This window comes from Colletotrichum acutatum (genome assembly GCF_030867785.1).
Source record: "Colletotrichum acutatum strain CBS 112980 chromosome Unknown BDZ83scaffold_37, whole genome shotgun sequence".
Classification (NCBI taxonomy): Eukaryota; Fungi; Ascomycota; class Sordariomycetes; order Glomerellales; family Glomerellaceae; genus Colletotrichum; species Colletotrichum acutatum.
This window is the reverse complement of record NW_026849031.1, coordinates 21,391-48,849: the sequence shown is the minus strand read 5'-3', so window position 1 is coordinate 48,849 and position 27,459 is coordinate 21,391. Positions and strand designations below refer to the sequence as shown.

Genomic DNA, 27,459 nt, shown 5'->3' with positions numbered 1-27,459 from the left:
ATGCTGTCACTGCTCACGGCTCGGCGCTTTGAGGCATGCTCGCGTTTCTAGGTGAGTATCTCATAGTTGATGACCGGGAATATCGAGGTGAGCATAGGCGATTCTGCATTCTCGAGATCTGCTTCTCAACCATTCAATGGTGAGATTCGTCGTTCTCCTGCTGGGCAAAACCGAAGGCTCTGGTCAAGGCCGCGGGCTCCTAGCAATTGAGCTTATTGAATCGGCAAAGGTCGGACGCCGCCGTTTCAATCTGTTTCTTAAGGGTTCACTGAACAACACAATCCATGTATCACTGAGCGAGCAATCCATCGCGGGGCCGTCCAGTGTTCGCAACTACCGCTACCGCGCGGCGCTCAATTCCTGGGGTACCGTATTTACATTGTACAAAGTTTTCCGACCGTCCGAGTCGTCGTTTATGAGTTCTGAATCGCCTCCGCCTGCGTCGTATCCTTGGCCTTCCTCGCGGCCTGTTCTCTGTCGTACTCGATCAATTGCTTCGACCAGCTGTGGGGTGCAGTATTAGCCCGGAATTCTCTCTCATGCGCACATATTTGCAATAGCACGTTGAATGCGTGGACATACTATCTGCTGGGGAAGAATCGGCCCTCCTGAGGCATCACGTAGCGCACCTCCTTCTCGGCGCTGATCTTCCAGATAACGGCAACGACACCGGCCATGACGGCACCGATGACGGCGGTGTTACGCTTCCAGTTCGCAGGCTGGGCGTACCAACCACCGGCCGGCGACCAGACGTGCTTGGGGTAGCTTTCGTGGGTGTTAGAGGAGCTGTTTCCGAAGGATCGGGGTGGTTTGCGTTCGAAGGTGATATGCGCTAGGTTAGAACTTACGGAACCTTAGGACCGCCTCCCTGTTCGTGAATTAGCAATTGACCAGGAATTACTGATTGAGAGTTGACGTACCATTTTGACTGTATTTTCAATATGAGGGGTTGGATAGTGTGGTGATGGCAATCGCTTTCCCGCCTCGACTCGATATTGAGCTTTTGCCCTTGGACGTCGCGAATGGTGAAGTGCTGCCATCCATTCCTCCCGAAAAGTGGGACCCAAACCACCCGGAGCTGCGGAGGAGCGGATATTCCGCGACTGCTCTACTGGCTTCCACTCATGGCTCGTGCACAGGACCCCCTAGCATGCTGGAGCTCACACGACTTCGAATCGGTCGGCTCCAGAAACTTTTTCGTGACGGGAGACCGGCGCTGTTCGAGAGAATTCGGGACGTGGAACTTTTTTTCCCTTGCCCCCTTTGCGATCCAACCCCCCAGCGAATACCACATCCACCCAATTGCTATCGACCGCATTGTACAACACCATTTCCTTCTTTGAACTTTTTTATTCGTTACGTTGTTACTGGGCTTTCGAACAGCTCAGCAACACACCAACCTCGACCACCGAATGGCGTCCCAGATGAAGAGGTTAAGGATATCAAGATGCACCGGGCAACTGCTCAACGCCCAGGCCAGGACACACGCCTCGCCGTGCCTGACGCCCATCTCCTTTAGAACACAGCTTTACAACAGCAACCCGGCGCGGACACTATCGACCTCCTCCCCGTCCTTGGCAGCAGTAGCAGAAGAAGCATCATCCGACGCTTCAGCCAACACCACCGTCACCACCACCCAACCCGTCAAGTCGAAGTCGAGAAACCTCCCGTCACCCGCCCCCGAAAAGGCCCTCCAGTCGGCCAAGCTCGCCGCCCTCCACGCTCGCCTCTCCCTCCCCGAGAAGCTGCCCCTCCAGTCCCTCGCGCGCACGCTCGTCGACCCCTCCGCCGACCCTAACCCCAACTTCAACAACGCCAACCTCGCCGTCGTCGGCGGCTCCCTCATCAGCTACCACGTTTCCGAGTGGCTCATCACCCACTACCCCCGCCTCCCCATGGCCATCCTCTACGAAGCCATGCGCGCCTACGGCGGCCCCGACTCCCTCTACCGCGTAGCCAGCCAGTGGGGCGTCGAGAGCGCCGCCGCCCCCGGAGGCGAAGTCGACCCAGGCCTGCTGCAGTTCTCCCAGGACCCCGAGGCCCACGGCGTCGTCCACGGCCGCTGGGGCTACGTCCGCAAGGAGCACTTCGAGCTCGACAAGTTCAAGTGGCGCCGCTCCGTCTCGTCCCGGGTCGTCCTCGACGACGAGTTCGGCGACGTCCTGCACAAGCCCAGGCGGAACCCGCTCGAGCCCAAGCCCGACCCCAATGACCCGGCCCTGCTGAAGGAGCAGCGCGAGAAGCTCCGCAACGACGCCTACGCCGCACACGTCCGCGCCGTCACGGGCGCCGTGTACGCCCACGCCGGCCGCGACGCCGTGCGCGCCTTCATCGACGCCCACATCCTCAGCCGCCGCGTCGAGCTCGAGAAGCTCTTCAGCTTCAGGCTGCCCACGCGCGAGCTGGCGATGCTCTGCGCCCGCGAAGGATTCGAGGCCCCCGTCGCGCGACTCGAGAGCGAGACGGGTCGTCTGAGCAGGACGCCCGTCTACGTCGTCGGCATCTACAGCGGGCGCGACAAGCTCGGCGAGGGCACGGGCGCCAGCTTGGATTTCGCGCGTCTGCAGGCGTCTATGAATGTTCTCAAGGCGTGGTACCTCTACAGCCCCGGCGCCAAGGTGCGGGTGCCGAGTGATATGCTCGTCGAGGGCGCGAAGCCGTGGCAGCCTGTGCACATTGACATGGGAGAGATTATCTAAAGAAAAAGATATGTTGGGGCAACATGGGGAAGAAGGAAAAGAAAAAATGAAAAGCAAAATACATCGACTGTAATTCATCCATCGGAGGAAGAGAAGAGAGAGGGGCGACAAGAGAGGGGAGGTGACGGAGAACGTTGTTCAAGGGTCGGGAGACAGGTGATCCCGGACTTTATCAAGATGCCTTTTTGTTGGGCAGTGTACATTTTGAAGCAAGGACATGTAGAAGGTCAAGCATGTCTCTGTAAGATGAATAGATTTGTAAAAACAATGACACACTCCTCGAAACGGGGCCATTTACTGAACTTGATCTCATCACACCATACTCGGCCTCTTTATGAGTTGCAAAACATTTCAAAGTAACACACTTTTTATTACAATGGATCTACTTCCAATGATTAAGCTACGCCATCCTTCAAGAGTCCTCCACCTTCTCGGGTATCTTCATTCCAACAATTCTATAATCCGCCTCTTTCAACTGAACTGATCGCCCTCGCCCAGCTTATGCGCCATCCCCCGCCTCACCAAGCTCCGGTACCGGTCCTTCTTGATCCCCGCCTCCCTCTCCAGTCTAAGCTTCTTCTTGCGCTCGTAGACGGCCCTCACCGTCCCGCGAATCTGCTCACGTCCCTCGGCGTAATTAGCCCTCGCTAGCGCGGCCACCTTTTCAATCTGATCAGGCGTGTAGACAAAGTTCCAGGTGCTTAAATAATCCGTCGTGCCGGGGTTGATGCCGGGCGCCTTGGGGTTAGCGAGGTATGGTAGGTAGATGATGGCGATGCCCGCGTCGGCCTCCATGAGCTGCCACGAGTTGGACTCGGTAATCGCCTTGGACGGCGGCGGGGTATCGGATGACGACCGCTCCTGCGTCGTGCCGACCCAGACGGTGCAGTACCCAAGCTCGCCCGACTCCTCGTCGCCGGGCGTGAACTTGGCCGCCTGCCCGCTCTTGGTATCCTCGTCCGGCTTGCGGTGGCCCTCCTCGGCCTGGTGTTCGCGCTGGTATGCCTTGGCCTCGCGGAGCTTCTGGTCCGCATCCTGCGCGGACGCGGCCTGGGCTTCCGAGAGCTCGTCACGCACCTCTTTCGGGGACTCGCTTGCCTTGGGCCAGCCGACGCCGACGGGCCAGCCCTTGATGCCGCGCTGGCGGGCGTAGCCGTCGGCGACGGCAAGCCAGTTGTCCGTCTTGATGTCTGCGGAGGCGTCAAAGGCGACAACGACGTCGACGTCGCGGCCAGGGCGGAGGAGCGGGTAGATGGGGAGGTTGTTGGACATGCCGGCGTCCATAAGCTGGATATATTCGGTGTTGTAGGTGCTCTTCGGGGCCGTCTCGGGCAGCTTATCCTCCATACCATAGGCAAAGTTTGCGACGGTGCCGGGGTCGATCGGGTGGACCTTGCTGAGGTCCTCGTTGTAGCCCGAGATCATGCCGTCCAGGGCGCCAAAACCAGCGAGGCTCTGCACGAGAGGTTTGATCTCGTTGTAATAGTGGCTCAGGGTCGCGCAGAAAGCGCTGCCAAAGACGCCGAGGAGGAACGGCATCCGTGTCTCTGGGAGATGGAAGCCTTCTTCAGGGGGTACGTCGACGCCGTTCTTGAAGCGTCGGCCCATGGCCCAAGTCGGGATTCCAGCGGAGAACTCCTCGCAGAAGAACTCGTAAGGCGTGATCTCGAACCACTGGAACCAGGCTTCCTTCTTGGCGACTTCTTTCGCGGCGTCCGAGGTGGACGGCACTGCTCCGCTCCCATCAATGTCCACGTCGGGGATCTCATGGCGGACGGCCGTGTAAATGGGTAGCGGGTTCTGGCCATATTTGATGTACTCTCGTTGGTTGGACAGCTTGAAATCCCGATCACTCACTTCCAGTTCGCCCTTGGGAACCAAAAATCTCGTCGCCAACAGGAGGCCGTAGACGTCGACCAGCCCAAAGTCCGCGCGGGGGTCACCCTTGAGCTTTTCAACAAGACCACTAAGGAGGTACTTGCTTGTCGGGGCAGAGAGAAGGGTCTGGAACGCAACGGGCGGGTAGGCGATGTGGATGCCGGCGCGGGCTTTCAGATGCTGCAGAACCTTGGGGAGACTGCCCTCTGAGATGGAAGAGTGGTAGAGGGCCTGTAGCCAACATGACCCGCTTACACCAGAGGTATATGTGACACAGTCAAACAAGCCATCTTCGTCTGCGGCGAGCATGGAACCGGTGCCGGCAACAAGGGCTCGGAGGCCACCTCCGGAGCCGCACATGGCAATGGTAGGGACGTCGTCCGGGTGGACATCCCTCTCGTCGATCTCAAGGTACTTGGCTAATGCCATGGTAGTGACTCGCTTCCGCCTTGCTAGAAACTCTTTTTCCTCATCACATAGATCATTAGAAACCCTGACCTTGGCGGAATATTGCACCTCGGGGTTGATGAAGGGGTCATGGGCTTCTCGCCAAATTTCATCTGCTAGAGATCCGGGTGCCATTGACAGCTGGTGATGTTAGTCGATAGCAATAAGTGGTTATGTTTAGCAAAACTCACCTCTCTCTGGAGCTTCCGGATGTATCCGGGAACCAACCTGGACCACTCCGGCAGGATGAACCCAACAATTTTGTCTGCAGTCCATTCGACGTCGGCAGAGTCGGACAACGTCTCAAACTTGAGAGCAAAGTTGTACCACGCAGTCTGGTCAGACTTTGTGCTTGCCGCATTGCTGCGAACTCCCTTCCTCCTCTCATTTTCAGCCAAGGACAGCCGCTCAAACTCATCAGACGGGTAGAGCGCCCAGATGACCAGACCACCGGTGAAAATGGCCACCGGGATCGACGTCTTCTTAGGCGGGACCTTCTCCCTTGCCGTAAAGAAGCTGTGCCGCGACTGGCGGGGCAGCGTAGGCCTCCGGTGAACCAGAAGGCCGTGAGTTCTGATGCGGCCGACAGTCACGCTGTGGTGGAATGATCTCGCAGCCCGGCGCATGGCGTCGCGGGAATACGGCTCGAATAATCTCATCTTGGCGATATTGAGAGGCTGAAGTCGTGGGACATGACTGGCTGGATGAGCCAGAAATGAACGGTGGTGTTGATCTACCTTGCGTTGATCGGTTGTGAATTGGGGTGTGTCGTGGCGTAGGGAGGGATATTGGTGGTGTTGGTGGTGATTGCTATCGTTCTAGCTTGCTCAGGAATCTCGACAGTTTTACGGTTGCGGCAAATTCGTTGTCTTCATTTTCGATCTGATAACTAAACAGTCCGGTGCTACGGATGAGAAGGAGAGGAAAAAAAACTAGAGATCCAAGATGGCCGCGGCTACTCCGGGGAAAGAGCACCGAAGCTGAATTAAGCGCAAAGCGCGAGGCAATGACAGCGAGGTTAGCTCAACAACTTTCTCTCTCTCGCTCTTTCCCGACCCTGGTCTGCTCCTGACATCATTGAGGCACGATTGGGATTGGTGGATCGAAAGCAAGGAACTGCAAGGGGGGGCGAAGGGGCCTCCATCATATCTGTTAGACTGATACTTATATCTTGGCGCAAATATCCCGCTGAAGAAAGTACCTTTCTACGTCCCTGGATCTCCACCGTCCGTTGAGAAAGCTCCGGGCGGGTTCATTCGCCAATTGAACTGGTGGACCCGGCCGCCGCTCTGGCCACTCTGTGGCGCCAGATTTTTCTTTGGCCCACCCGGCCTCTGCCGCTTCCCATGTGACGATGACATGTCTGTAGTGTCACGGCTCATCGTTCGGGGAAGTCTAGAACCTCAAAGTCTCTTCAGACGACCCCATACGCAGGTGATCGGCTGGAGGAAACAGTGGAGAATCTTCTGGCAGCTGTTCTTATTTGTTAAACACCCGTTCAAGACTGATGTCGTTGCTCTTTTCAAAGTCAACATGTATCTTCAACCAGTTTCCCATCCTCGACTGAAGCCTAAACTGGACTGTTGGAGTCTCAGCCACAAGTTTGAGCATCTCACAACTTTTCTGGAGGGGTTCATCCAAGCTATACGCCAAGGTAAATCTTGCCCATCGAAAGACTCCAAAGCTCACCCCTGAGCCTGGACATCGCAGTCCGAGGTTTCGCTCCTAGATCGAGCCACGGTCGTACGCAATCCTGTCACATAGGTTCGACTTTGCAGATTAATGGGCCAACGTCCGAAACTATGAAGCCTGCACCGTAGCTTAGCAGCATAATCATGTATCTGTCGGGCCTGGAATGGTCGCTGTTATGTATCTGACTTAGGAAATAACAACGATAGGCAATTTCCACCTGGACATGCAACTGCTGCAAACATATAGGTTGGTTGATTGGAATATACAAAAACCCCAGGCCAAGTCTATGCCAAAAAGCACCCCAACAAGAACCTCGCGGAATTACGGGTCCTTTTCACACCAGTCTGCTGTTTGTAATGAATCCCAGCATCTCATCTGAATGCTTAAGATACTCGGCTTACTAGTGTCAGAGAAATGACTAAACTTCCGCACCTTTCCGATTACTCAGGCATTGGACTTGGGAGAGAGCCTCGGGATTTAGTCAAGCCGATGCTGCGATATGCTTCATGACTGCATCTTGAATAGCTCAGTCTATCATTTACGCCAATAGGCTAGATCTCATGCAAGGCTGCTACTGCCTCGACTACCAAAGGTCTCAAGCGCTGCTGGCATGCTTCCGAGCGACATACTGGACCTCGTGGTGTGAGAGAGGAGAGCCGTCGTGACAAGTTTGGGGAGCATTGCCTCATGGAATAGGGGTACTGTGTGAGGTGCGGCTGTAATTCAGTGATCTTATTGAAATCTCTACAGCAGCTGAGATTCAAACACGTAAGGCTGTTGGAAGTTCTGATTTTGCGATAATCAAGAGATTGAAGTCATGTTTTTAGACATCTAGTACGCAAAACTAGTGACCCGTGGTGACGCTTGCTGGATTCTAGTGGCATATTTGCAACTTGCTATGCTCGCTGGATGTGTGTGTCGAGAGCTGGTAGCGCTAAGGGAGAATTGCGAAAAGTAGGTAATCTTCAGCGATGCTTATACGTGCGGTGTAACTGCATAGTATTATCTTGTCATCCAATACTCATCAGTCAGAGCGGTCCGTGGTTATCTTGATACTGTAAGTGTCCAGCTTGTGAGTCCTTCGCACCGAGGAGGTAGAGAGACAATTTGTATGGTCACATGAGACAGATATCTTGACCTGGCCTCGACACAAATTGTTCCAGTAACTGTCCCAGACCAAGGCATGTCTCAAACCCTTGCCGAGAGAGTTACATATCTCTTACTTGGTTCGATACCTAATACTCTCACTAGAGTAACTGCTGGGACACAATCTTTCGTTGCGACCTATCGCATGAGAGGTCCATGCGATGACCAAGAACCAAATTCACCATATAATTCTGCAAGGGATGCTCAAGCCTAGGTGGCGGGTGTATTGAATCCGGACCGAGTCGGAGCACACATCAAAGGCATCGGGGCAGAGCCCCACAAATGCGGGTGCTCGAGAGCCGGCCATCTCTCTTCGGAGCCGGAGCCCCTTGAACTTGGAAGGACCTCAAGCCTCTTATTTTCATGTCTCCACAAGCTTTTTGTAGCTGGGAACCACTCGATCCCAGGCATCGCGATCGAAAATTTGACGTTGGAGAAAAGCCCTGGTCGTGGGCCACTCCTTTTGTTCTGGACTGGCAAGAGATCGCTGTTCTCGGAGGCCGAGTTGCGGCATCCCACAGGCCGAACTCATTAGCATCCAGATAGAGCTTTCTTGCGACCTATGTCGAGATTAACATTACGCCTCTGATGCGTCTATAAATTGCAGACATAGATTCTACGATCCCGGCAGCTCGAAACAGGGCCGCAAAGGTTGCAAACGCAAGGCCGAGGCGTCACTTGATGATACCGAAGTTGCCATGTAAGCATCGCCAGTTTCGGACCGGCGAGGAGACTTGCACCACTCGTGCAAGGCTTGGATTATCAGACTCGAAGATAAGGAGGCGAAACGTCCTCCTGGTCTGCAATGAACAGCGTAGGAAATCTTGGAAAGTGTGGCTTGCTCCGGCAAATTACAGTGGCGGGCGTCAACGGTGCTTCCGCGCGGTTTCTGTTCACTTATAATCATCTCCTCTCGTTTGTCTCTTCTGCCCCCGTCTGGCTTTTTGCTGCAGGATCTGCGCGAAGCCGATCAGCGATTTGTCCGACGCAGGGAGTTTGGGGCAAGACAAGCCAGAACCGAGACACGGCAAGGCTGGCTGCCAGACTTGCATCCCGTGCCTTATTGTGGTTGGGTGGCTGATTGGCAACAACTCAACATACTGCCACGCTGCAAAAAAAATGTTACTTCACTGGTCGAGGAGTCTCAGGATGTGTTGGACCATAGCTGATAAGGTGGTGACGCAGCTTGCGTGATCTCGTTGGTAAGTGGTCCGCTTCTTGTTTGGCATGCCACAAGCACGATTGGTCTTCCACAGCTTTTGACCACGAATACATTCTTTAAAGCCCCCAGCGCGACCTCGTACCTGCAACTCTGTTCGAATGACACTCATTGGATGGACAGATTCGTGAAGGAGGCCGCGGTGATGTGGATGCTTCGAAGTGGCTGAAGAGAACGCAGCTAACGTAGTATAGCGGCCGGGGCACCTTTCGGCAGACGACGGGGTGTGTTGCTCTAGGTTTCTTCGGGGCAAGTGACTGGCAAGTCCCGACTCCCGGGGGGAAACGAGCGAAAGAGTCTGAGAGAGGGCCATCAGGTGTGGCCCGGGTTCAGGGACTACTCCTGCAGGTTCACGGGGTCTCGCTGCAGGTAAGAGTGGCCAAGAGGATGAAGGGGGTGTGAAGCCCTGCAGAGACAGCAGGGCATAGCAAAGGGAGAGGGAGAAGCTGGGGTGAAGCCTGTGAAGTCAGTGTCAGAAGACGGCCCGTGTGTCGGAACGTCTTTTTTCCCGTTCCTTGGAGACCGAGTGGGTTTATCTAGGTACCTGGGTACCTCAGATTGGGGGTCGCCCAAATTTGGATTGTGCCGTATGTGCCTGAGGCGTAATCTAAGTTATTCATCAGCCCCAGCGTGTCGAGGTATGAATTGTGACCGGGATGCCATAGACAAGAATGGGTGGATGGCTTCCTCCCATTTCCCATTTGGCCCCATTCCATCTCCGTCCATCCTCACACGGCGGGATCCACGGTGGTCCATGCCTTCTTTGCCAGGCCGTGCTGGTCTTGGTGGCTCCGTTATCATTACTGACTGATACTGGCTTTGGCGCTGTCTCTGGTTCCGCCGTCTGGGCACAGGCGCTGTTGGGCCACGGGCGTGCCTTTCTTCATCCCATGGATCATGGATGAGACGTGGAAATTGGAAGTCGGATTCCTGCTTTCCCGGCCCTCAATGCAATCAGAGTGGTCATGAACACCTAACCAGAGCTTGAGACTGCTGCTTGCTGCTATAATCTGTACCGCAACAGCAATATCGTTCCGCAGGCCCTGGCACACACAATCGCTGCGTAGGGACAAGATCTGCTCAAGTACAGCATGGTTAAGCAATACCTGCCAGTCTCATATTCGTCCCAAGTTTTGACTTTTTTTTGGAGAAAGGAAGCCGAGTACGCAGCTTGCGTGCATTGTTGACAGTACCTTATCGCACAAGCACGCGGGAATCCAGACAAGGCCAACAGTCCGGGACGGCAAAAAACTCAACTTATTTCATTCCCTCGGGACACCTGTCAAGGTCGTGATGCAATCATTTCACGTGGGCTTTCCTTGGCCTCTTGAACATGGGTGGATAAATGCCCCCTTCGAGTCTTAACATTAAAATACTGTGTGTTGGACGCGAGGTAGCGGTGCTCAAACGCAGCCCCAGGTTGTTTCTCCTTCCGTGCTGTCCCCGTGGCCTGGCCGGCAAACAGTTGGCACTCTAGTGTACTTTGTTTCTGAGTGGAGAAGATGCCAGTTGGAAAATCATCGTAAATCGCCCAAGCGTCGGGCAGGAATAAGGGGTCCTCTCTGTGTCGCGGCTCTTGAGATGGACGGTAATACTCGAAGAGAAGAGACTGACAAAGATCACAAAGTTTTGAATAGTGAGGGCAGGAACTGGATGAATAGAGATATTGGCAGCCATCAAGAATAAAAGTACGTAGTGCAAATCTTACCTTGTCTGTGTTGAATTTCAATGTCTGTCGTTCCTTTCCCCAATCTCCAGATGCTCCTTTTGGCGGTTTTTTTTTTCTGATGCTTCATTACGACCACCGCCCCCATGGCCAATCAGGTCGCGCCGTTAAGGGCAACCCCGGTCTCTAATTCTCCTGCTCCATCCACCACCCTTGCTCGGGATCCACTCAAACCAATCTAGCCCGACCGGGATTAGTCCACCTCAACCCCCTTTTGCTTGGGGAGGAAGGGGACAGCAACGTGCTTCTTCCCCGTCCATCATGCACCGTGGCCCAGTAGGCCCAACACCATCTCCCGTCCCCCATCAGGCATGCTGGTCCCCTGTATCTGCACCTCGTAGCGGCGGGCAAGCACCACCCTCAGTCCCAGGTTCCGTCCCTTCCCAGTGGCTGCCCTCTGTAGTCGTACGTGTACTTCGTATGCGTAGTGTCCCTACCTGCCTAAGTACTGAGCGTAGGGAGAGAGCAAGCAGAACCTAATGTAACGCGGTGGTACGGTACGTGAGGTGACCTGAGGTGAACCGTGAAGGGAGCACCGACCGTCGTCAGGAAACGGGGTCACACAGCCAAATCTTTCTTGTCCCCGTTGCACCCTAAATTTCCCCTTCCCACCCCCAAAACGTACGTTCATCGAGGAACCTACTACCTACCTCACCCTACACCTCTCCTTCTCTACCTTACTTCGTAACCACCACACCTTTCTCTCCCTTGAGGTTGTGATTCTTCTCTTCGGCCCCATCATCAACTTTGCCCTCGAGCATTTCGCCATCTCCTCTTTCGGTACCGAGAGGTCCAATTGTCTGTCGCCAGACTCTCACAACCACCTTTCTCCTTTTCTATCGTTCGTTACCCATCTGCGACGCTCCTTGACACGCGACTGCTTTGTAGACGTCCAGGTATGTGAATCTTCCCCCGTCTCTTTCCCCATACTTCTCCTATCGTCCAAGATTCGGTCGAGGAAACAAACTAGCCAAACAACTACTCCATTTCTCTCCTTCACTCGGCCAGCTGGCATCATCTTGCCCTTGCGCAACACCACAAACCCCATCACCACTTGCCTCGTCCCATCTCCTGAGCCAACCTTTTCCTGCTCTCCAGCAGCATTTTGCCTCATATCACAACCAAGCTAATACATACTCTTTTTGCTTCAGATCCAGATATTTTTCTTGAGACAAACATCTCCAAGACAACTCCCCCGATATTCGCAATGGGTAAGCAGCTGGCAATCTCATGATCTACGAAACAGGACCGGCAAGGCAATACGAGAATCAGACCGTAACGATCACGGCTACATGGGAAACCGTAAACGACCAATCTCAGAGAATTCGCCATTCGCTCCCGCTCAACGCTCTCTTCAATATCTCTCAGATGCCTCCACTGGCTCCCAGCACCCGATAGCATAGCCCGGCGACGTGACGGTGGAGGACAACAGTCGGGCAATAAATGAAAGACGGCATATCCCTTCGCATTTCGACATCAGACAGCCCGGATCATCTTGTTCTCGCCACTGCCTTGCCGCCTTGCTGAAGCTTAATCTCTGGAAAAGAATCATTACTGACATAAATGCAGCTGACGAAGGTTCTCCTGCTACCTCCCCGCCGCCCTCGGCGCCCACTTCGCCCCCCGTCGAAGAGCCTTCATCTGACTCCTACCAAGCTGGCGGTGCCCCTTCGGCTCCCTCCAGTGATCTTAGGAACATTGTTCGCCGCAAGCTTACTGGCTATGTCGGCTTTGCCAACCTGCCTAACCAATGGCACCGCAAGAGTGTCCGCAAGGGCTTCAACTTCAACGTGATGGTTGTTGGTATGTAATTTTACCGTTTGCTTCCATGACCTGGAATATCCGCTAACGCCATTTATTCTAGGTGAATCTGGACTCGGAAAGTCGACCTTGGTCAACACGCTCTTCAACACTTCTCTCTACCCTCCCAAGGAGCGCAAGGGCCCTAGCTTGGACATCATCCCGAAGACGGTTACTATTCAGTCCATCAGCGCCGACATTGAGGAGGCTGGCGTCCGCCTTCGCTTGACCGTCGTCGACACCCCTGGATTCGGTGACTTCGTCAATAACGATGAGTCCTGGCGCCCGATTGTCGACAACATTGAGCAGCGTTACGACGCTTACCTCGACGCCGAGAACAAGGTCAACCGCATGAACATTGTCGACAACCGTATCCACGCCTGCGTGTTCTTCATCCAGCCCACTGGCCACTCCCTCAAGCCCCTTGACATCGAGGTCATGCGCCGCCTTCACACCAAGGTCAACCTGATTCCTGTCATCGCCAAGGCCGACACTCTTACCGACGAGGAGATTGCCAACTTCAAGTCCAGAGTAAGTAAACCTTTGTTGAGCAACGTGTGACAGCCACTAAATTCCTCCAGATTCTCTCCGACATCAAGCACCACGGTATCCAGATCTTCGAGGGCCCGCGCTACGAGCTTGACGACGAGGAGACCATTGCCGAGAACAACGAAATCATGTCCAAGGTTCCCTTCGCTGTCGTTGGTGCGACTAACGAGATCACTAACGCCGACGGCCGCAAAGTCCGTGGACGTAGCTATCCTTGGGGTGTCATCGAAGTCGACAACGAGGAGCACTGCGACTTTGTCAAGCTCCGCCAGATGCTCATTCGGACGCACATGGAGGAGCTCAAGGAGCACACCAACAACAGCCTGTACGAGAACTACCGTACCGACAAGCTCATTGGTATGGGCGTGTCGCAAGACCCCAGCGTTTTCAAGGAGGTCAACCCTGCTGTCAAGCAGGAGGAGGAGCGCGCCCTGCACGAGCAGAAGCTCGCCAAGATGGAGGCCGAGATGAAGATGGTCTTCCAGCAAAAGGTTGCCGAGAAGGAGAGCAAGCTGAAGCAGAGCGAAGAGGAGCTCTACTCCCGCCACAGAGAGATGAAGGAGCAACTGGAGCGCCAACGCATGGAGCTCGAGGAGAAGAAGCAACGAGTCGAGAGCGGCCGGCCCATCGAGAAGGAAGGCAAGCGGAAGGGCTTCTCGCTCCGTTAAGATGCCTCCTTCTTTGGTCTCTTGACGCCACACGTTGCTCGCATTCTTCTTTCCACGACCCATGTCTAAGTACCAATGATGCCCATACAATACCAGCACACCGCGCCTCTTTGTCGATTCTCTTCATGTTCTTTCTTATCACCCCCTTTTTCTGGACCTCTTTTAATCACACACCCTCATCTAATCACTTAACGGAATCCCAGCATCATCAAAAGTCTTTACGAAGCAGTCACGCAGGGGGCTTGATGCAGATTAAGGAGGGAAAGACGCGAAAGGAATGAGGAGTCATTGCTTCTCTTTGTCAGCTTAGTTACAGTGCTTCGAAATGATGATTCCCTAGACCTTGTCCAAAGTGCCTACTTGTGTGATGTGTTTCCTCTCACTAATATTTCCGAGCTTGATTACTAGTCGTAGATTTATAGTTCATTATCTTTTTAGTGTGGCTGGTGCCGCAAAAGGAATGTATGATGGAAGATATATCAAGGACGAGCCTCGAGGCAACACGCCCCCTACATCGAATTCTGGAACCAGTGCATATGTTTGATTTCTCTTCAATTGATGATGTACATAGACGACTACGTCTACACCTTTTTACATGCAGTCCTACAAGTTTTTGGGGATCCATGTCCTGTTGTACACTGCCGTCTGATCTTTCCAACGGCCATCTCCTCTTCGGCACCACGACCACTACTACCACGCACAACGCCTACATCTTTACATACAACGCTCAGCCCCTCCTCAGGTACCAGTTGAAGGCCAACTGGTTCGTCTCGTAGGTGAAGGGAGTGGGCACCTCGGCGGAACCGCGCCTTGCGACAGGGTGACGGAGGTAGACGGCGGCGCAGATGTTCTGGTTCACCTCGAGATAACGCGGGATGAAGGCAAAGGGCGCCATGTAGCGACGCGGCTGCCAGGGGGTCCAGTAGGGCTTGGACTCGTCGATGGGGTTCTCGGCATTCTTGCGCAGAAGCTCGGCAAAGGCGCTCTGCTCGGCCTTGCTGAGGCCGCTGAGCGCGTTGCGGACGTCCTTTGAGGAGATGAGGTCCGTGACGGCCTCGGTCTCTGCCTTTTCTTTGGCGCTCGTCGGCTTGGAGTGGTCGGCGGCTTGTTCCTGCGCCTCTGCTTCGGGGGAGACGACGGCCTCGACCTTGTTGCCCTCGAGCTTGAAGTCCTTGAGCAGGGCGGTGAGGTTGTTCATTACGCCTTCGTGGTCGAGCGTGGCGACGGCGTCGTCTGTCACGCGGCCCGAGGTAGAGAGGGCGCGCTTGGCTTCGGCCATGAAGGCCCGGAGCTGGCGCTTCTTGCTGGGTTTGAGGCCGTCTTCGTCGCTGAGGAAGGTCTTGACGGAGCGGACAAGCGACTTGAGCTGCTTGTGGAGCTGCTTCGACTTTTCTGCCTCGGAGAGCTGGGTTCCCTCCTCACCCTCGGCCGCTGCTTCTGCTGCTTCGGTGACGGCCTCGCCGCTCTCCGCGGCGACATCAGCTTCTTTGACGGCGGCGTCGGCGTCGGCGGACACGGGTGCTGCGTCACCAGATTCCTGTTCTGAGGCGCCCTCTTCAGTCGCGGATTTGCTGGGCTTGCCGGCGTCCTGCAGGGATCGATAGTCTTTACCAGCGAGCCAAAGTGCGTGATTGGGAGTCTTGGGCCGGCCGGTGGCGAAGAGAACATTATCGACGTCGACCTGGAACATATCGCCGGGGTTGAGCTTGTAGGCACCGTAGCGCATCTAGAATCGGATGGATTAGGTGTCTGCCGTATACAGATGGTGGGATCTTGTATATCTGAGCTGGGAAATATGGATTACTCACGACTTTGCCGTTGACCTTGACGGCGCCGTGTGTGCAGAACTGTTTTGCCTGGAGCGTACTGCTGGCGAACATGGCGCGGAAGATGGCAACGTCCAGCCTCCGCTCAAGGGGTGCGAAAGCCATCTGCATGTAGGGCGTCATTTGCCCAACGGGACGGGCAAGCATCTCGGTCTGAGCATCAGCATTAGATCTACGTCCTTCCCTCCGACGCCTGGCTTGTTCGAGCTTAGAGAAATGGTATGCGGTGGGCGTGAGGTCCTCTGATCCCGGCTCGGCGTGCAGACCGGAACCGCGGCCGGCCGAGTGCTCTGATCCGTCGTGCTTGGCGAGGTACTCAGGCGGCATATCGACGGCGGAGAAGAGGCGGCGGGAGAAGTTGCGTGACCATTCCGCCTCCTTGACGTGGGCGCCGTGGTAGCCACGGGTCATTGACTTGGCGGTCCATTTCTGCTGGAAGAAGGTTCTCGAGGCTCGGTTTCGTTTCAACTTGAATGTGGCGAGGTTGAAAAGATTGTACTTGTTCCATGACTGGCGGATTTTCTATTCGGAGAGAAGAGGCGGTGATGGTTAGCTCCAGTTCATCCATCGTTGGTTTCAACATCATGCGATGAAAGATGCGCAGGGCGATTTCAGGGGAAAAGCACAATGCGATTGACGTCGAGGCTCAATGGGAAAGAATGGGGCGATAACTTACTGGCTTCGCCAAGTTGTACCACCTTGGCTTTCTACCTCTCATCTTGGGCTAATTGGGGCTGAATGGTCGCGAACTTGGAGCTGGAGGGATGGCGACAGCTTCAGGAGCACGAGACGCAGAGACGGAAATTTTGGTGATGGAACGGCATGTCCCGATTGTCGGTACGTACTCCTTCTGGCCTGCTGTGAGAGCTGTCACGTCGTCACGTGCAGAGATAGGCAGCGTTGGAATTTAACAGCAAGATATTGCTTACCTAAGTAAGGTAGTTATTCGAGGCTTTGTGAGGCCTGGGATTATGGCAGTACGTACCCATACTCCCGTGCCTATGTAGCATTCGCAGCCACCCGTGTGGTTGATTTTTTCATTCTCCCCACCACGCCAAGTGGAGTCGAGCTGCGGGCGGTGAGCCTCAATTGCGCGCAAGCCGCCGCGGCAGAAATTGGAGCTCTCGCTCGTGCATGCGAATTCTGGTCGCAAAATCCTCACCACTGGAGAAACGGGGGACTTTTTTTTTTCTGCCATTCCCGCTTGACCAAGAACCATCGCCTTTCTCCGTTTCCTGTATAAACTCTGAAAGGCAAGACACATTTCACCAAGAATTCTCAGCTCATACGACGGTTGTCGAATTGCATTGACTGGTTTTCACATTGTAAGCTTTCTCCGGATTACTCACTTTCCCCTCTGACTCTTTGCGGTTGCCTACCCCGCCACATAATAAATACTGCCGACCTTGACTCCCCCCGAGGCTGGCGTTGTGTTACTCACCTTTGTCGCGCAACAACTATCTAATTGCGATCAAGAACCCATCATTGACAACATTCCTACTTCACAGAACATTCAATACTTCCCAATTCACAACCCAACTCGCCCTACGATGAGCGCCGCCGAGGAGACCAAGCCCGTCGAGGCTGTTGCCGTCGAGGCGCCCGTCACGGTCGAGGAGCCTGCACAGGTTGAGGAGACTGCTAAGGCCGAGGAGACTGCGGAAGTCGAGGAGAAGCCCGAGGTCAAGCCCGCCGAGTCTGAGGCTAAGGAGGCCGACATCATCAAGACGACCGCCCAGATCGACCAGAAGACCCATGCCAACAATGTCAAGTTTGACCCTTCTCTCCTCAAGGAGACAGATGATCCTGTTGAGATCCGCAAGCAGGTAAGGCGCCCCAACATGATGCACTCCAACTGACCGATTGACTAACGTGATTGACTACAGGTCGAGTTCTACCTGTCGGACAGCAACCTTCCCCACGACAAGTTCTTGTGGGAGCTTGTTGGAGGATTCGACAACAAGCCTATCCCCCTTAAGACCATCACCAACTTCAAGCGCATGCGTCGCTTCCAGCCCTACTCTGCTGTCGTTGCTGCGTTGAAGGAGAGCACGCAGGTCAACATCGCTGGCGAGGAGGGTGAGGAGACCATCCAGCGCAACCAGGCTTACACCTCTGGTAACGACAAGTTCAACGCCCGCTGCGTCTACGTCAAGGGATTCGGAGATGAGGAGCCCACTACCCAATTCGACCTCGAGTCTTTCTTCCAACAGTATGGAACCATCAACTCCGTTCGTCTCCGCCGCACCAACGAGAAGCTCTTCAAGGGCTCCGTCTTTGTCGAGTTCCCCGACGAGGAGGCGGCTCAGAAGTTCCTCGCTCTGGACCCCAAGCCCAAGTGGAAGGAACACGACCTGAAGATGATGCCCAAGATTGACTACGTGAAGGAGAAGTCCGCTCTCATCCTCGCCGGCAAGCTCGAGCCCAACACCTCCCGCCGATTCTTCGAGGGCAAGGAGGGCGATAGCCGCGGTGGTCGCGGTGGTCGCGGCAGAGGTGGCCGTGGCGGTAACTTTGGAAACGACGACTGGAAGCAGCGCCGCGACCACGACCAGAAGAATGGCTTCAGGGGTGGCAGGGGCGGACGCGGCGGACGCGGCCGTGGCCGTGGTGGTGACCGCCGTGGTGGACGTGGTGGACGTGACAACCGCGAGAACCGCAGGGATCCCAACGAGATCACCAACGACCGCAACGCGTATGTATCACCGCATCTGCCCAACGTGGACAGCAGTACTAACCAGTCTCATAGTGGCAAGCCTACCATTCAGGCTACGAACGGCAACGGTGAGGCTGTCGCGGAAGATAAGAACAGCAACGGCAAGCGCGGACGCGAGGAGGACAGCGCCGCCCAGCCGGAAGCGAAGAAGGTCGACACCAAGACCGACGTTGCCGCATAGGGTAATGAGATGGAAGCCCCCTCATTACACCTCGGATTCCTCTGAAACAAGATACCACTTCCAAAAGCAACTTTTATCGGACTCGAATTTTTGGCTCTCCTGCCTGTTGATAAACGAGGCACACGGTCTATGGCGTTCATGGGACTTGACTTTAGGTATTACTGGTTTAGAGGTCTGGTTGTTACGAATAGCATGAGCACGCGACCTTACTCGGCAGTGCCTCTGTCTGCAACAATGCCACTGCGAGAATGGACCTACTCACAAGCAGATGTGCATTTCTCTGTTGAGACACAATCTAGTTCAATCAAAATATTTCTGACCACTTTGAACCACTGTTGCCTTTCTCGAACTGATCGAATGAGTGAGCACCGGTCTGGGGCTATTTACCTGCCGTACAGCTTGGCCAAGACGGTTGCTAATGCAATGCCATCAATGCACCTTCACATCGTCTAAATACAAAGCGGAAGACCAGTCGTTTTTGAAGGGATCAATCTCTTACCTTGTCCAGCTGCCCAGGGTTCCCGTATCCATGCATAGGTTACGGACAATGGCCGAGACCGCAAAAATCTGAGGCGCCTGAGGATCTTCGCCGTCACAGTCCTGACGCCGAAAAGGTTGCACGCTGTGACAGCCGAAGCCGACAAGCAGGACGTGTGTGGAGATGGTTAGCTCCATCGCAAATCCAGACCGACCAACAAGAACGGTCATCCGAACGTCAGCGACCCTGGATCGCTGCCGATTCGGCACCGGGCGCTTTGCTGGGGCCCTCTCCAAGCTCCGAACCTCACCAAAGAGATGTCCAAACGAACGGATTACGGAGGCGGAGGCAAAATCCGGACTCACATCTTGTCAGCTCCTAGTCAGTTTTCTTGCCTTTGCGCCCACTTAGACCACGGCGTTTGTGGTCCTCTATATCCGCTTCGAGTACCTTGACTAATAGATGCACCCAGTTTTACCTGGATTCAATGCCAAAAATTTCTACACGCCCACCGGGAGCAAAGACATCTGGATCCAAATACCCGAAAAAAGAGACAAAATGGAGGCGGCTGAGTCCATTCAGCCTTCAGATCTCGGGCATATCTGTGCCTAGCGCCGCTTCAGACGGCGTCATGGGGCACAAGGAGACGACCCTCCGGCCCCAACGCATCTCTCGGCCGTTGAGTTGAGCTGTGTGTATCTGCGGTCTCTTGGACTGCTAGTAGTCACACATATCTTATGCTGACCTGCCGACGGACGTCATTGGATAACACGAAGCTAACAATCATGCTCGGCAGAACAACCACCTTCCCGAAGCCGCAAGTGCGGGCATGCGCCGATGGAGAAGCGATGTGCGGCGGGCCGCCTTCTGGGGAACACGTTGGGGCGTCCCCGGTGTTAAGAGATTTTAATGGGAATGATTCATTCCTTTGCCCTCCTTTCTGGTGCTGGCGGCTGTTCTACTTTTTTATTTAATTGGGGCATGTTTCCGGTTGTCTGGAACGTGTTTGCTTCGAGTTAAGCCTCTTTGTTACTTACTTCTACACTATCTCATCTACTAATAACCACTACTGTTACTACTACTCACTTACATACGTCATTGAATCTTTCTCTCATAACGGCATTCAATCCACGCCAAGGTCACTGGCCTGGCATGTTCACGGAAACCAGTGCAACCACAGTAAACACATAACTTGTCAAGGAGATGGCGGATTCAAGCAACCCGTCACACACAGTTCAACAAGACTCATACGATGAAGAGGCGCGATCAGCAATCCCCCAGCGCACGACGCTGAGACAGCAGGTCGAGAGACACATCACCGCAGCGTCGGAGAAGCAAGTCGAGGAAAAGCAGACAGACCCTTCGCGGCACTCGTCCTCATCAGACGATAGCGACAGCAACTCAGAACACAGCGCAAGCGTCCTCCATGGCGTACGGAGCTCGAGGTCAAGATCTCTATCGAGGACGGTATCTGAAGTAAGAGATGGTATCGAGAACAGGCGAGACTTGGAACGCGGCGAAGAACTCGATCTCGAGAAGACACCGACGGCGAGAACCGCCCGAGACCCGAACCTCGTAACATGGGATGGTCCGAACGATCCTGGAAACCCGAAGCAATGGTCCATGAAGAGGAAATGGGCCGCAGTCTTTTGCAGTAAGCCAAGTTCCTGGTCACCAACTCGACGCCTACTAACAAGGTTACAGTATCATGCTTCACACTGCTCTCGCCAGTCTCCTCATCTATGGTTGCACCCGCTCTGGAGGCCATCGGATCCGACCTCAACATCACAAGTTCCTTCGAGAAGGCCCTCGCTCTCTCCATCTTCGTCCTCGCCTACGCCGTGGGACCGCTAGCATGGGGTCCTTTGTCGGAGCTCTACGGCCGTGTCATCGTCCTCCAGCTCACGAACCTCTTCTACATGTTCTTCAACCTCGGATGCGGTCTTGCCCAGACAAAGAGCCAGATGATCGCCTTCCGCTTCCTTGCAGGCCTCGGCGGCTCGGCTCCCCTAGCCATCGGTGGCGGCGTACTAGGCGATCTATTCGAAGCCGAACAGCGTGGCAAGGCAATCAGCATCTACTCCCTCATGCCGCTTCTGGGCCCGGCCATCGGCCCCATCGCCGGTGGCTTCATCACCCAGAACACGACATGGCGCTGGATCTTCTACAGCACCACCATCCTCACGGCCGTCATCCAGTCCATCGGCTTCTTCGTCCTGCAGGAGACTTTCGCGCCGGTGCTCCTGACGCGGAGAAAGAAGCGCCTCATCAAGGAGACGGGCAACACGGCGCTGCACACCGACTTTGACCACCCGGACCGCACCATCGCGCGCACCCTCGGCATCGCCTTTACCCGCCCCTTCCGCCTCCTCGGCACACAGCCTCTGGTCCAGTGCCTCGCGCTTTACATGATGTACCTCTACGGGCTCATGTACCTCGTGCTCTCGACCTTCCCTACCCTCTGGATGGGCGAGTACGGCGAGTCCGTCGGCATCAGCGGCCTCAATTACATCTCCCTCGGCCTCGGCTTCTTCATCGGCGCGCAGACGTGCGCCCCGCTCCAAGACCGCATTTACGCCGCTCTCAAGCGCCGCTACGTTCCCGATGGCGGACCGGGACGCCCCGAGTTCCGGGTACCGATGATGATTCCCGGCGCCGTGCTTGTGCCGATGGGTCTCATTATCTACGGCTGGACGTCGCAGTACCACACGCACTGGATCTGGCCCAACATTGGCGCGACGCTGTTCAGCGCCGGTGTGATTATCGGGTTCCAGTGTATTCAGGGCTTCTTGGTCGATACGTACACGCGATATGCTGCTAGTGCCGTTGCGGCGGCGACGGTGTTGAGAAGCTTGGCTGGGTTCGGATTCCCGTTGTTCGCGCCGAGTTTGTATAACAAATTGGATTATGGTTGGGGCAATACGTTGCTCGCGCTGTTGGGTGTTGTTATCGGGTGGCCTGGCCCGCTGTTGCTTTGGAAGTTTGGACCGAGGTTGAGAAAGAAGAGTCAGTATGCTGCTGGCTGATTGATACCCATTGGAGTTGAGAAATTTGGAGTCATGACATATAGACTGATATCAGTAGCCTTTTACATCATTTACGTATTTAAATACCTTATTCTATTGCTCATCTCCCAATAACCATTGTGTATAATTAACCAAGGAACTCGCCGCTGAGCGCTCAGACAGCAAACAAACACAAGCGCTGTTAATGATGGACTCAAAATATGACTGATTCCGCCTAGTCCAGTATCGCCTGAGCCTGGAAATTTTTGCTCACAATTTAAAGGCCCATTTTGCAGTATCTAAGGTAACTTGGTAAGATCAGCCAAGTAGGTGACACAGTAGTTTGCCGTCCAATACCTTCGCTCTAGTTCTCTTATTCCTATTTGCTCTGGTTCTTTCGTTTCTCATAGAGCACGCTGTAGAAAGCGTATAGTAATGATCGGTATCCTACTTTGCAAACCCTTTCGGTGATCCTCGACTGAGAGGTAGGGTTGGACATCTTTCTCAACGAAGATGACATTGGGATGGATCCGATGTCTGCAGCTCGGAGCGTTGCGGAGGACATGGACCGGAGAGAGGAAAAGCACCAGTACATGAGAGAGACGATCGGCAGAGAAGGACGACTCAGTGAACGCGGAGGCCCAGCCCATTGGAAGACTTGAAGGTTGACGACCTGCTCTACATCTCGCAGGTATGTTCTTAAGGTGGAGCGCGATGATCCGGCGATCCGGCTGTCCGGCGATGGAAGCCGGTCATCAATTTGTGACAGGGAGCCTCCGTGCCGGGGCGGGCAACGGACGCAAGGCACAGGCTGCGCCGCTGACTCAACAAGCCGAAGATGCGAGCTCATCGAATGCCTTGGTTTCTGGTTAGCCGAATCCATACAGGCCATTGAGACGACGAGAAGGCTTCAAGGTCTGATAACGCTGAGAGGTGATGATCATTCATAAGTCTCCTGGGATTAAGCCTGTTAGATTTTGGCTCTTCATTTTCAGGCAAGATCAAGTGACAGTTGCTAGACTTCGTCAACTTCAAGGCAAGTTTGCTTCTTGGACTACAATGACGTAGGAGTTAGTTAGCAACCCGAAGGATCGTACGAAGGGTGGGTTTGGACAATGTCAAGTTTTCTGCAAGCGAAGCTTGAGGTATTTGCCTTTGAACCCCCCATGAAGTTGAGTAAGTATATGGGAGTCGCAATGCCAACGCCAGGGACTGATCCGTTCTAACCAAGAAGAGTTGTCGGGATGTGGGCGGGCGCAGTCGAGAAAAAAAAAGTCTACCAAAAAGCACCAAGAGCATAGCCATGCTATCATGAGACTGACTCGTAAAAGGCCCCCTTGCCGCCCCCTTTCAGGCCCCCTTCCATGCAACTTTAGTGCCCCTTCAGGGTCTGTTGAAGGGTTCTCGGAATGTGGGCGGCGTTCTGCGCCGTAATCGGAAAACTTCGTGCGGTCATTTCAGCAAATGCTTCACTTACACGATTAGGCTCAGGCCTTACCCAACAAACAAGCATTCAGGCCCGCTTAGCAGCCTGTTTTATAGGCTTCTTATAGGCGCCCTCATCCGCGCGGTTGCCAAGAAATGCTTAGCTGACGGATTTGACAGACGATCGTTCCAGGTCTATGCCTGTTGAGCCTCCATGAAGTCACTATACGGGCTTCCCGAGTCTTCCACCACGCAGTGGACTGACTGGCTCAATAGCCTTGACCGGCCAATTCGTGGAAATGGGAGGCGATCGTCGGGAAACGAGTAGAAGAATCATAAAAGGGTCAGGAGACTCTCGCCTCTCAGAATAATGTTCAAAGTCTCTTCACTCTCACTTCGACCGTAACAAGGACTTCAAGCCAATACATTCGTTCATAAAAATCCATTGCAACTCTCGCGATGCACTCCACTCTTTCAACAAGCTTGACGGGCCTTGCCGCCTTGGCATCTGCTGCCTCCGCGTTCCCTTTCAAGCTGGCAGAAACTGCAAACTGCGCAGCTGTAAGCGGCACATTCGAAATCGAGAACTATAAACTCTATCCCGAGAATTTGGATTGGGACCCTATTCACTGCAAGCTCTATATAAGGTATGGTTGCATTGCAACCCTCCGAAGTCCGATCTCGTCACATCTCAAATCCTAACCTGGTCACCTAAACTTTAGTGCCAACTTCAACTCTACAGTCCTTGTCTACGACCCGTACAAGGCAACCTACGACATCCTTTCTTTCGACGGCATCACTGGCGTAGACCCTTACCACGTATCCGGCATCGACTATGACGCGACAACCCAGTCCATTCTCATTTCCGCCAATAGCGGAGAGCCTTTTGTGACCTCCGGCTCGAACATGACCGGCGGCAACAAGGTCATCCGCTGGGATACCAACACAAACTCCGCTGCGTACACGGTCGACCTGATAGACTTCACATCCAAGCTAGCAATCAACAACTCAACCGGCGGAGGATACCAAGACTTTGCAGAGGACAAGGATGGCAACGCCTACGTTCCCTCGGTCTTCCACGTCCCCGCCATCGCCAAGATCACCAAAGACGGCGAACTGTCGAGCTGGTACATCGGCGAGCCGAGCTCGTCCAGCAAGTACATGTATCTCGGCATCATCTTCCACGAGGCCTCCAATAAGCTCGTCATCACCGCGCCCTATCTCGGCACGTTCCTCTCCTTCGACGTCGGCTCGTCCAGCCCGGCGCCCACCAACGTCAGCATGACCTGGCCGGCGGACGGCTCCTACACCGCCAGCGATCTCGAGTGCGACGGTCTGCTGAACCCGGCTCGCTACAACCGCGATGTCCTGCTCTGCTCTGAGAACGGGCTGCAGGCCATCACCCTCTGGGCGTCCAAGGATGGCTTCGCTTCGGTGGAGTACATTGGCAAAGTCATGGACAACTCGACGACTGACATCGCGACGTGGGGGTCACCGACTGCTACTGTGCAGATCCAAAACAGTATTTACATCTCGCACGAGTACTTCCACGATCTCAACGAATTTGATGTCGCTGGTAATCGTTCTACCTTCCCCTTCGTGGATGTCACTGCCGATTTTGATAAGTTGGTTCTGGCTGCTGGCTACAACGTCACGGACTGCTAGACATAGCCCAAGGGGATTGCTTATTGTAGATTAGAAGTGACCCATGAGTCTGAAATATGATTGAAAAATAGGAATTTTGTTAAGAGACCTGGATTACTGTGCCTTTGCTGTAGGTTTACGACTTTCTTGACATGTTTGCAATCAGTATGTCGCACCATCGCTCAGCTTCATCTGCTTGGCCAGCTGAACGATAGAGGTCGATGAGGTTTCGGATGGCTCTTAGTGATTGGTGCTTGTCTTGTCTCTGAAAATGCTCTGCTGCATGCTCATATGCCTTGCACCCATACGCGACAGCCTCGTCAACTGAACCAGTCTGATAGCATAGCCGAGCCATGACTTCGTAGTGAGAGAGCTCCAAGAGAAGCCATGGCCTCTCATGATTTCCTTTGTTCTCCTGAATTAGAGAGTAAGTACGTGCCAGTGCTTCCTTTGCCAGTTTATACTCTTGTCCCCAGGAATAGATCCCGGCTACAACCGAGAGGCATTCGCATGAGCTTTGGTAATTTCCCTCTGCAAAGTGTGCTTCGCTGGCTGCTGTGTACTTGGACAGGAGCTCACCGAACTGGCTTACGTCTGTCTCACCCGGTTTGTCGAGAACATTTGACGTCGAGCCCAGAGCTAGTGCTACCACTCTGTTCAGGATCCCCTGTTGTCCTTTGAGAAGCTGAACGCTACTGCCAGCCATCATGCTGAGAGTCGTAGCACGGACTTCAAGTGACAGGCACCTGAACCTGCCCCAAACAAGAGCAAGGGGGTGTTGAGGACCCAATATCGTCTCGTGCATTTTATGGATGAAAGCAACTACAGGGTCGGATATCTCAGGCCCAAGTTGCATGGTGCGGTAGGACAAGATGTAAAAGAGGAGTGGATCTTGCTCTTTTATGGAATGACCGAGCGAATCGAGGCTATTGTTCAAGGCGCGAAAAGCGGCCTCCAACTTGTTCGTCCACAATAAGGTAATCGCATTATCCAGATCGGTGCGCATCTCAATGACTCGCAACTGACCGACTTCATCGTCGAATCCATGTATCATGTCCTCCTCTATTGCCCACCCGCCTTCCAGACCCCCTTCAAAATAGCCCTTGAAGATTCGTAGCATTTCTTCGGGTAGCCGTAGCTCGAGGGGTCCTCCTATGAAAGCGGGAAGTTCAAGAGATGGCGAGGGTGTCCGGCAGATTATGTCAAGGCCTGCATTAGCGGGAGTCTGAGCGTAATTACGAAGCTTGTAGCGCAAATCGGGACGTCTCTCCAAGTAGCGCGCTACTCTTTCCCAATAGACTTGCTGGTTTCGAATGTAGAAGTCCGTTTTCTTCCCCATGGCTTCGCGCTCTCTTTTAAGCTGGGCCATGTACAAAACTTCGGACTCCTTGAGCTTCTTCTCGAGCCCCCAACTACGAAGTCGAGTCTTGTACATTCTCTCACTTCGGATATCGTTAGCTCCTAGCTAGTTACGTGTGCAGTGTTTTCAGGCTGAGCTCACGTGGCATTGAGGCTGTAATCACGCTCCATAATCTGCTTGACCTGCTTCAACGGCCTTTTATCGTCCTGGTAGAGTTTGGTAATGATAGAACGGTGGCAGTCCCAGACTTCGTCTGTGGCGTAAGTGATCCTTGTGATCAACGGTATTTCAACATTACGTGGGGTATCCATAGTGTGGTAGAGAAGCCAAGTATTGTATCGTGACTCGATAGTAGCTGCGAATCAAGCGTAGCTGGTTTCTGGACAGGAGTCAGTGGTCTTCGCTTGGTGCTTGGAGGGAACGAGCAAGGATCAGTCGTAGAATCACTCCCTCGGTAGAGTGAGGTCGTCGTGGCGTTCGTATGGAAGCTACTAAAGGTTACTTGGGCGCTTCTTCGGTAGCCAAGCACAAAAGGACTTCGCAGATCTGATCGAAGGGGCGGTGGAATTGTAACGGTTATCAATCATTGGGGGAGCACTTCACCGTTGGCCGTGTATCTTGTCACATTTGGCATGATTCTGCATGGTTGGACTTCATCCTGGTCACTTCAACGGTGTACCGCTCCATATCAGGCCGAAGGGACCCACTCGGCCCGAGTTGCCAGCGGGCCTTCCTCCTCAATTTGGGTGACCAGTCCCAGATAGACATTAAGACTACCTAGGTAGTCAACTGGCACTTTTTGATTCCTCTAGAAGCTTTCGCATAACCGCTTGTACACTTTTCTCTTCTCTAAAGTGTCATTATTTTTCTTCATTTAATCCATGATCTCGTTTTCCTGGGGCGAGCAGGCCTCTTCACTGTATGTGCACACCTGTAACCAACATCCTCAACTTCAGGTGGTGGTTCCATCACCCTTCCAACTCTGGCACATTTCATTGGT

At 54.1% G+C, this 27,459-nt stretch overlaps 9 protein-coding genes across 9 annotated transcripts; 5 read left to right on the top strand and 4 right to left on the bottom strand.

Annotated features, from left to right (window-relative positions):
• Positions 1-1,016, bottom strand: BDZ83DRAFT_669345 (uncharacterized protein). The gene is made up of 4 exons (XM_060511111.1): positions 921-1,016; positions 849-868; positions 583-765; positions 1-504 (listed from the first exon to the last, which is right to left on the bottom strand). Exons 1-4 carry the CDS (start codon positions 921-923, stop codon positions 414-416), a joined length of 297 nt encoding a protein of 98 aa, XP_060365905.1. The 5' UTR covers positions 924-1,016; the 3' UTR covers positions 1-413.
• Position 1,017: 1 nt separating this feature from the next.
• Positions 1,018-3,001, top strand: BDZ83DRAFT_617819 (54S ribosomal protein L3). Its single transcript, XM_060508045.1, has one exon. It carries the CDS (start codon positions 1,413-1,415, stop codon positions 2,697-2,699), a length of 1,287 nt encoding a protein of 428 aa, XP_060365904.1. The 5' UTR covers positions 1,018-1,412; the 3' UTR covers positions 2,700-3,001.
• Positions 3,002-3,048: 47 nt separating this feature from the next.
• BDZ83DRAFT_617817 (cytosolic phospholipase A2 zeta) lies at positions 3,049-6,124 on the bottom strand. The gene is made up of 2 exons (XM_060508044.1): positions 5,216-6,124; positions 3,049-5,165 (listed from the first exon to the last, which is right to left on the bottom strand). The coding sequence occupies exons 1-2, from the start codon at positions 5,681-5,683 to the stop codon at positions 3,171-3,173; spliced, it is 2,463 nt and encodes an 820-aa protein (XP_060365903.1). The 5' UTR covers positions 5,684-6,124; the 3' UTR covers positions 3,049-3,170.
• A 4,538-nt stretch (positions 6,125-10,662) lies between these two features.
• On the top strand, positions 10,663-13,824 carry BDZ83DRAFT_751296 (Septin-domain-containing protein; the record flags this gene model as incomplete). Its single annotated transcript, XM_060514033.1, has 4 exons — positions 10,663-10,669; positions 12,377-12,610; positions 12,672-13,138; positions 13,189-13,824. The coding sequence occupies 4 exons, from the start codon at positions 10,663-10,665 to the stop codon at positions 13,822-13,824; spliced, it is 1,344 nt and encodes a 447-aa protein (XP_060365902.1).
• A 435-nt stretch (positions 13,825-14,259) lies between these two features.
• BDZ83DRAFT_617801 (S4 domain-containing protein) lies at positions 14,260-16,847 on the bottom strand. Its single transcript, XM_060508043.1, has 3 exons — positions 16,327-16,847; positions 15,633-16,172; positions 14,260-15,550 (listed from the first exon to the last, which is right to left on the bottom strand). Exons 1-3 carry the CDS (start codon positions 16,366-16,368, stop codon positions 14,552-14,554), a joined length of 1,581 nt encoding a protein of 526 aa, XP_060365901.1. The 5' UTR covers positions 16,369-16,847; the 3' UTR covers positions 14,260-14,551.
• On the top strand, positions 16,819-18,878 carry BDZ83DRAFT_277769 (uncharacterized protein). Its single transcript, XM_060502111.1, has 4 exons — positions 16,819-16,975; positions 17,127-17,476; positions 17,537-18,345; positions 18,400-18,878. Exons 2-4 carry the CDS (start codon positions 17,201-17,203, stop codon positions 18,545-18,547), a joined length of 1,233 nt encoding a protein of 410 aa, XP_060365900.1. The 5' UTR covers positions 16,819-16,975; positions 17,127-17,200; the 3' UTR covers positions 18,548-18,878.
• Positions 18,879-20,228: 1,350 nt separating this feature from the next.
• BDZ83DRAFT_575625 (major facilitator superfamily transporter) lies at positions 20,229-22,051 on the top strand (the record flags this gene model as incomplete). The annotated part of the gene is made up of 2 exons (XM_060504833.1): positions 20,229-20,679; positions 20,730-22,051. 2 exons carry the CDS (start codon positions 20,229-20,231, stop codon positions 22,049-22,051), a joined length of 1,773 nt encoding a protein of 590 aa, XP_060365899.1.
• Positions 22,052-23,719: 1,668 nt separating this feature from the next.
• BDZ83DRAFT_791640 (uncharacterized protein) lies at positions 23,720-25,120 on the top strand (the record flags this gene model as incomplete). The annotated part of the gene is made up of 2 exons (XM_060515738.1): positions 23,720-24,102; positions 24,178-25,120. The coding sequence occupies exons 1-2, from the start codon at positions 23,915-23,917 to the stop codon at positions 25,118-25,120; spliced, it is 1,131 nt and encodes a 376-aa protein (XP_060365898.1). The 5' UTR covers positions 23,720-23,914.
• BDZ83DRAFT_617775 (Clr5 domain-containing protein) lies at positions 24,994-27,097 on the bottom strand. The gene is made up of 2 exons (XM_060508042.1): positions 26,601-27,097; positions 24,994-26,541 (listed from the first exon to the last, which is right to left on the bottom strand). Exons 1-2 carry the CDS (start codon positions 26,768-26,770, stop codon positions 25,236-25,238), a joined length of 1,476 nt encoding a protein of 491 aa, XP_060365897.1. The 5' UTR covers positions 26,771-27,097; the 3' UTR covers positions 24,994-25,235.
• Positions 27,098-27,459: the final 362 nt, after the last annotated feature.

Bases quoted from the DNA above. Each gene is read 5' to 3' on its own strand.
- BDZ83DRAFT_669345 (XM_060511111.1), bottom strand. The intron at 766-848 runs GTAAGTTCTAAC...CACCCACGAAAG, and splicing joins GGAGGCGGTCCTAAGGTTCC to CTACCCCAAGCACGTCTGGT. The intron at 505-582 runs GTATGTCCACGC...TGCACCCCACAG, and splicing joins CGATTCTTCCCCAGCAGATA to CTGGTCGAAGCAATTGATCG.
- BDZ83DRAFT_617819 (XM_060508045.1), top strand. From the start codon at position 1,413: ATGGCGTCCCAGATGAAGAGGTTAAGGATATCAAGATGCACCGGGCAA.
- BDZ83DRAFT_617817 (XM_060508044.1), bottom strand. From the start codon at position 5,683: ATGAGATTATTCGAGCCGTATTCCCGCGACGCCATGCGCCGGGCTGCG. The intron at 5,166-5,215 runs GTGAGTTTTGCT...TAACATCACCAG, and splicing joins TCCGGAAGCTCCAGAGAGAG to CTGTCAATGGCACCCGGATC.
- BDZ83DRAFT_617801 (XM_060508043.1), bottom strand. From the start codon at position 16,368: ATGAGAGGTAGAAAGCCAAGGTGGTACAACTTGGCGAAGCCA. The intron at 16,173-16,326 runs GTAAGTTATCGC...CTCTCCGAATAG, and splicing joins GGTACAACTTGGCGAAGCCA to AAAATCCGCCAGTCATGGAA. The intron at 15,551-15,632 runs GTGAGTAATCCA...ATCCGATTCTAG, and splicing joins TCAAGGTCAACGGCAAAGTC to ATGCGCTACGGTGCCTACAA.
- BDZ83DRAFT_277769 (XM_060502111.1), top strand. From the start codon at position 17,201: ATGAGCGCCGCCGAGGAGACCAAGCCCGTCGAGGCTGTTGCCGTCGAG. The intron at 17,477-17,536 runs GTAAGGCGCCCC...GATTGACTACAG, and splicing joins CTGTTGAGATCCGCAAGCAG to GTCGAGTTCTACCTGTCGGA. The intron at 18,346-18,399 runs GTATGTATCACC...CCAGTCTCATAG, and splicing joins ATCACCAACGACCGCAACGC to TGGCAAGCCTACCATTCAGG.
- BDZ83DRAFT_617775 (XM_060508042.1), bottom strand. From the start codon at position 26,770: ATGGATACCCCACGTAATGTTGAAATACCGTTGATCACAAGGATCACT. The intron at 26,542-26,600 runs GTGAGCTCAGCC...CGATATCCGAAG, and splicing joins GATTACAGCCTCAATGCCAC to TGAGAGAATGTACAAGACTC.